The sequence below is a fragment of the Poecilia latipinna genome, unplaced genomic scaffold (assembly GCF_001443285.1).
Source record: "Poecilia latipinna isolate Pla-1442-1.1 unplaced genomic scaffold, P_latipinna-1.0 Scaffold2080, whole genome shotgun sequence".
NCBI lineage: Eukaryota > Metazoa > Chordata > Actinopteri > Cyprinodontiformes > Poeciliidae > Poecilia > Poecilia latipinna.
This window is the reverse complement of record NW_015114696.1, coordinates 27,841-33,907: the sequence shown is the minus strand read 5'-3', so window position 1 is coordinate 33,907 and position 6,067 is coordinate 27,841. Positions and strand designations below refer to the sequence as shown.

Genomic DNA, 6,067 nt, shown 5'->3' with positions numbered 1-6,067 from the left:
GAAAAAAAAAAACCCCCCCCCCCCCCCCCCCCCCGGTCCAAAGTTTCACTCCCCAACCCCACCCCCTCCGTCAACAAGTCTTTTCTAAGGTTTCTTTCACGAAAAACTAAGACCGGCCCCCGACCAGAAAAGGGAACAGTCATGTGGCCCTCGCAAGAAAAAGTTTGGAGACCCCTGCCGTACACAATGTAGAGCAAGACACAGGGTAATATTGACATACAGATTATTCTGCATATCAAGTAACATTGTCACATAGATCAAGTAGATCTATACATCATCTGTATAGCAGTGGAAGGTTGACAGGAGTAGCTCCAAGTGGCAGAATATAAAGTATCCATAAAATAGGGCCAAGAATGGAGCCTTGTGGGGCCCCTAATGAGTACGGAGCACTAGAGGAGGCAAAATTATTACCTGACAGTGAAATTCCTTACTGAAAGAAGGTAAACTGAAAACAAGAATAAAAACTTCAGAGTCAATTTGAGACAAGACAAAGACCCTTAAACACACCATTAGAGGTAAAATGAAATGCTTGAGAGAAAATATGAATTCATCAATGCTTACAACTGAGTTAAACTTAAGTTTCTACATGTGTCATGCATCTTTGTGCAGCTTACCATAATCAGTGTGTTAATGGGTCAATGACTGAATGAAGAGTAAAGTGCTTTGGAGTCCTCTGGACTAGATAAAGCTCTATATAAATACAGGCAAATCACCAGGTACCATTTTTAAAACAGATGAAATTCAGCTCCTCTGTATCATTTCTCTGGAACCACCTGTGTTGTCCTTTCGCCTCCATGGCTCCAGACATGCCACAGTCATTCATCTGTCCTTCTGAGGTCCGGCTCTTATAGCTGATCATCTCCTTACAGATCCAGAACCACATGTCCGTCAAGCGGTTGTAGCGGAGACCCATCCAGATAAAAAGTGTTGATGCCTTCTTGGCTTTTTCCTCGATTAGCCTCAGCTTATCCAGGTTGGTGATGGTGACCAGGTCATGGTAGTGATGTCTGCAGTAGGATAAAGCATCCTCCCATGTTTTATTTTCTTTAATCAGGATTATGTTGTCTGTCATTGGAGTAAAGAAGACGAAATATTTATGATTCACATCTTTATTTGTGCTACTATTCAGAATTTATGGCTACTAACTTTGTTTTCTTGGAACAAATGTCCATTTATCCATTTAATGTGGGCCCAGAGTTCCCTCTAGCCAGCCACGTGGGCCAGCTCCTCTGGGGGAATCCCAAGGTGTTTGAAGGACAACTGAGTAATACTGAGTTCAGACCGAATGTGTTCACGTGTCAAAAAAGATCCAATGCTTTGAGTTGGACACGTTGCTTGACATCTCAGTCAAGACGAGCGTCAAACGCATCAAAATCGTGCTAGACGATTGAAGCACCACTCTCTCAAAAGTTTTTTTGCAATCATAACAGATGCTCAGATGTCTTTGTTGAACATTGTGTGTTGAGTTTTTCCTGAACAAATAATATAGAGAGCTGATAATGGCAGGACGTGAGTTGCCTTTTTTCCTCTCCAGGTTACTTTGAACAACGGCAGATAAAATATTGAGAGAGTGTCTTGGCTTTATTTACTGAAAGCAACAGAATGCAGCCGTCGGCACGTGTTTGAATTTACCAGATAATTCAGAGGTGTTATAAGTTTTGCTGAGTTTCACAGCTTAGCTGGACGTTGACGAGGGTTGCTGTCGCTAGCACTATTTTCGTCTCACCCAAACCCAATTTGATGACCTGTTAACCTGATTTAGTGTCTGTGTCTCCTGGTACAAGAGAAGCCACAGGTCACTGCGTCACATTAAAGCTAAAGTTCCAATTATGCATTTTGAACATGAGACACGCTTGGACGTTCAAAACAATCAAAACTGTCAAAATGTTTCAACAAAGCAGAGTCAGACACATTAAAGGAGGCGTGACGTGCCCAAGACATGATTCTACATAGACTTTTAGTATAAACCAGATGCCACTGATGCTCAAATCGGTCTGAATGCAGATAACAGTCCCTACAGCTTGTCCTTGGTTTTCCCCTGGTTTTCTCCCTGTGGGAGGAACACCTCACCAGGGAGGCAACCAGGAGGTTCCCAACCAACTGGCTCCTCTTGGTGTGGAGGAGCAGTGGCTCTACTCTGATCCCCTCATCGATGAGGAGGTTCTCGTTATGTTCAGTTTAATATTTTCACATTAAACACAAGGCAAATTGCCAGCTAATCATCTGTAGAAGAGAAAGAAACTATGAAGCACTTTTTTAAATAGATAAAAATGACAAGTAAAAAATGACTGAATGAAATACATTTCTTTTAAATGCAGTTCAAACATAAAGCGTGGTGTATTTCACTCACCATCATAACAAATGAAGGGTTTTCTTTCATCACAGTTCTCATTCTTCCATCTGGTTTCATCATCAAACACAGTCATGGCACATTGACCACTGTTGTATTTTACATTGCTAAGCTCATTATTCCAGTGTCTGAAGGATGAGTTGCTTCCATCTGACCACCTCCAGGTGTCTCTGAACAAGCCAAAGTATGCAGTGATCTTCAGATTCTTCACTTCTTCATCCTGTAGCTGCTTCGTTCCACTGATCAGGTCTGTGTGTTTCTCTCTGCAGTAACTCTGAGCTTCCTGCCAGGACTTCTTCTGTCTAATCAAGTGGTATTTATTTCATCAGTTGCTGTGGGGTAAAGACAAACTCATGCCATTTGTACTTTTGGAGAGGAGAAAAATGCATCGTACAGTACAATTTAAAAATATGTTTTTAAACTGTACTGTACTTTTCAAATTAGGAAGAGTAATTTAATGTTCTCACCATCATAGCACAGGAAATACCTTAAAGGTTTACATGCAGTATCACGCCATTCAAGATTTGTATTCAAAACCCCGCAATTTTCAGATATTGGATTCACTCTATCAGTCGGTTCTCCTGGGTACCAGTTTGATTCACTTTCATTGAACTCCACTCCAGGCAGAGACCAGTACCATGTTCTGTTACCATGTGTTTGATCATACAGACCAATCCAAGCTTCCTTCATTTCTCCAGCTGAGATGTTGATGAGTCTCTTCATGTCCTTCATGTTAGTCACTGTGACCAGGTCAGTGTGTTTCTCTCTGCAGTACTGCTGAGCTTCAGTCCAGGTCTTATTCTCATTAATGTAGTGAAACTGATAGAGCTGACAGTCCATGAAGCAACACTGAGCTGAGACATAAACAATGGTGGAATTAAATTAGGATGATTTCATCAAAACACAATATGGGCTATAAGTTTCAATATAATATGACTAGAACTTTTATTGAAGTTTCTGCTTGATTGTAAAGAGGTATCTCTCTTCATAGTTTATGTTTCAGATCAACTTACCCATCAGGAAGAGCAGAATCAGACTCCACTGCATCTTTGCTGTCAGATGAATTATTTTCCTCCAGCAGTTTGTCTCTGTTGGATGAAGAACATTTAAACAGTGAAAAGCTGCAGCATCAAGGTTTGAAAATGCTCTGGAGAGCTAAACATGAAACATAACAGACACAATGTGTTCTATGCAAAAATGTAACCCTGACATGACGTTTGAAATAGTAAAAAATATATTTGACCTTATTAAGACTAAAAACTAAGCAAATAAAACTTACATGCAGTTCCTTTACTCCACAACAAATTAGACTGTTTCATCGTTTCCCTCAGAGTTCTCCGTCAAATGGCTAGTTTAGCAAATTTGTTTTGTCAGTGAAGAGCAGCTGAAATACGTAGAATTTTCCATTGATTTGAATATTCAAATCAGGGAGACCAAGTTCTGAGTGTAAGATAAAGACATTTCTGAAAAAAACATGTGCAGAGGAAATAAGAGAGAAGGGATTAAAATACACTAACATCTACATATTCTGAGAAAGTAATTTCATAAACTTCAGTCAAACACATAACTGAAAAAACTTTCATTTTGCTTTATTGAAACTTTATTCGAGAAAAATTGATACTCAGACAGAAGTCAGTATGCCGTCTGTCAGTTCTAACATTAAGCGAGGCACAATGGATCCACTGATGGAGTTTGAACATCTGCAGGAAGTGAAAACATGCAGGGTAAATCCCAACATGAGGATTAAATCTGTCAGAATCCAGGCAGGAAGTTGGTTCCTCTATTTTAGTACTGGTATAAAAAAAAAAAACACATACCACATTAGAAAGGTTTTTATTATGGACATCCTCAAGAACTTTCCGGTTAATTATTTATCTTTATATATTTATTATTGACATAAAGAAATGTTATATTTCTTGTCAAGACTTTCAAGGTGATTTTTTTGTAGCATCATATCTCTGGTCCTGATCTGACGAAGGGGGCGGGGCAAAAAAAACAGTTTGGTTTGTGGCAACGTGACGGACGGAGCGTCCCAGACGGAGGACGTGTCTGCTCACATCATGTTGCTTTCATGAGATGTTTGAACAGCTTTAAGCTTTAGCTTTAAGCTTTAGCTTAAGCTTTAGCTAAAGCTGCTAAAAAAAAAGCTTTAGCTGTTTTGAACAGCTAAAGCTTTTGAACAGCTTTAAGCTAAAGCTGTTCAAACGGGGTGTAAACATACGGTCGCTCATACGGATAGAGCGACCATATGTTTTCTACGCTCCTTCACCCTTATGTACCTTCCTTTGGGGGGGAGGCGCCGATTTATGTTTTCACATCCACCTGAATTATATGTAGTTGTGCCCCTGGTTGGCAGTTAACTTCAAAGATAAGCTTGTGATGCCATTTATAATTACCGTATTTTCCGGACTATAGGGCTCACCCAAAAGCCTTACATTTTCTCAAAAATCAGCAGTGCGCCTTATAATCCCAAGTGCCTTATGTGTGCACTGAACTCCAAAATCTGTCCCTGACACAGAGACGTAAAGTGTACAGTACATACGCTGGCAGCGATAAACCAAATTGCCCAGCTGTTCAATTCAAACACAGAAGAGGAAGACTTTGATGGATTTGTGGAAGAAGAATAAAAAATAAAGTGAGTGTGTTGCTACATAGTAGAATAAAGTTCAACTAAACCTACTGTTTTGTTTCCGTAAATTTTTTATTTTTTTTTGCTGACCATATGTTTTAGCATGTGTCTGGTCATGGGTTAAGAAATGGACGCCATAATTAAGAGTGCGCCTTATAATCTGGTGCGCCTTATGGTCCAGAAAATACGGTACATTTCTTTTAGTAAAACTGGTTAAGACTGGATTGTAAAGTGTTGAATTTCTGATGTTTATCAGAAACACTTTAGGTGCTGGAATTTCCCACACACACCGTTTGTCTCTGCCATTTGCAAACAGATAGCAGCCGCTCTTCATTGGCATATCATTTCTCGTGTAAAGTGGAAGCAGTGAATTAATGTGAGACATAAGGAAGAAAATGTTTTAAATGTTCTCCTCCAGCCATTCAGATCCAGTTAATAAATACAGGTAAGATACACAAGCACACACACATTCCTGCACACGGCTGTATGGATATATGACAGGTTCATTTATATCAGTATTATTATTTAGAGGATTTTTTTTAAATCTGAGAATTCATTTTCATTTACAAAAACAAATGAAATATGAGGAACAGAACACAGAATATAATATATATTAGGCTCTTCCACAGTAACTACATTGGTACAAAAACAAAACTTTACAAATTTTTCATCATAAATTCATTTTATTTATGATAAGATAAAAACCTCCAGTGACCTAAAAACATTCATATGCACATATGAATGTTTGTACTTTTGGAAATAGTGGATAAGTACAGTTGGACTATCATAACCAAAACCAAAAGTACTTAATTGAAAATGTATTAAGGACGTTAGAAATGATATTACATTCTTTTCAAAATATTACAATTCCAGAATAAATGGCTGTTTCTGGATGCGCTTTGCAAAACTCACAGTTGGGGTCGACTGGTTTAATATAGTTCAACATTTATTAAATAGCAGGAATTAAATGCAACAGTTTAAATAAACGGGATCTCATGTGATGATTTTAACAGAGAGGCATTACAGCCAATCAGAACGACAGACCAGAAGTGGCTTCTTTGGAAAGAAAAAATAAATAAATTAACACT

At 38.8% G+C, this 6,067-nt stretch overlaps 1 protein-coding gene across 1 annotated transcript; it reads right to left on the bottom strand.

Moving 5' to 3' along the window:
* Positions 1 to 573: 573 nt before the first annotated feature.
* On the bottom strand, positions 574 to 3,462 carry LOC106936110 (C-type mannose receptor 2-like). The gene is made up of 4 exons (XM_015016933.1): positions 3,364 to 3,462; positions 2,915 to 3,204; positions 2,351 to 2,648; positions 574 to 1,065 (listed from the first exon to the last, which is right to left on the bottom strand). Exons 1-4 carry the CDS (start codon positions 3,395 to 3,397, stop codon positions 710 to 712), a joined length of 978 nt encoding a protein of 325 aa, XP_014872419.1. The 5' UTR covers positions 3,398 to 3,462; the 3' UTR covers positions 574 to 709.
* Between the last annotated feature and the right edge of the window lie 2,605 nt (positions 3,463 to 6,067).

Bases quoted from the DNA above. Each gene is read 5' to 3' on its own strand.
- LOC106936110 (XM_015016933.1), bottom strand. From the start codon at position 3,397: ATGCAGTGGAGTCTGATTCTGCTCTTCCTGATGG. The intron at 2,649-2,914 runs GTGAATCCAATA...TTGATTAGACAG, and splicing joins CAGGAGAACCGACTGATAGA to AAGAAGTCCTGGCAGGAAGC. The intron at 1,066-2,350 runs GTGAGTGAAATA...CTCCAATGACAG, and splicing joins ACCCTTCATTTGTTATGATG to ACAACATAATCCTGATTAAA.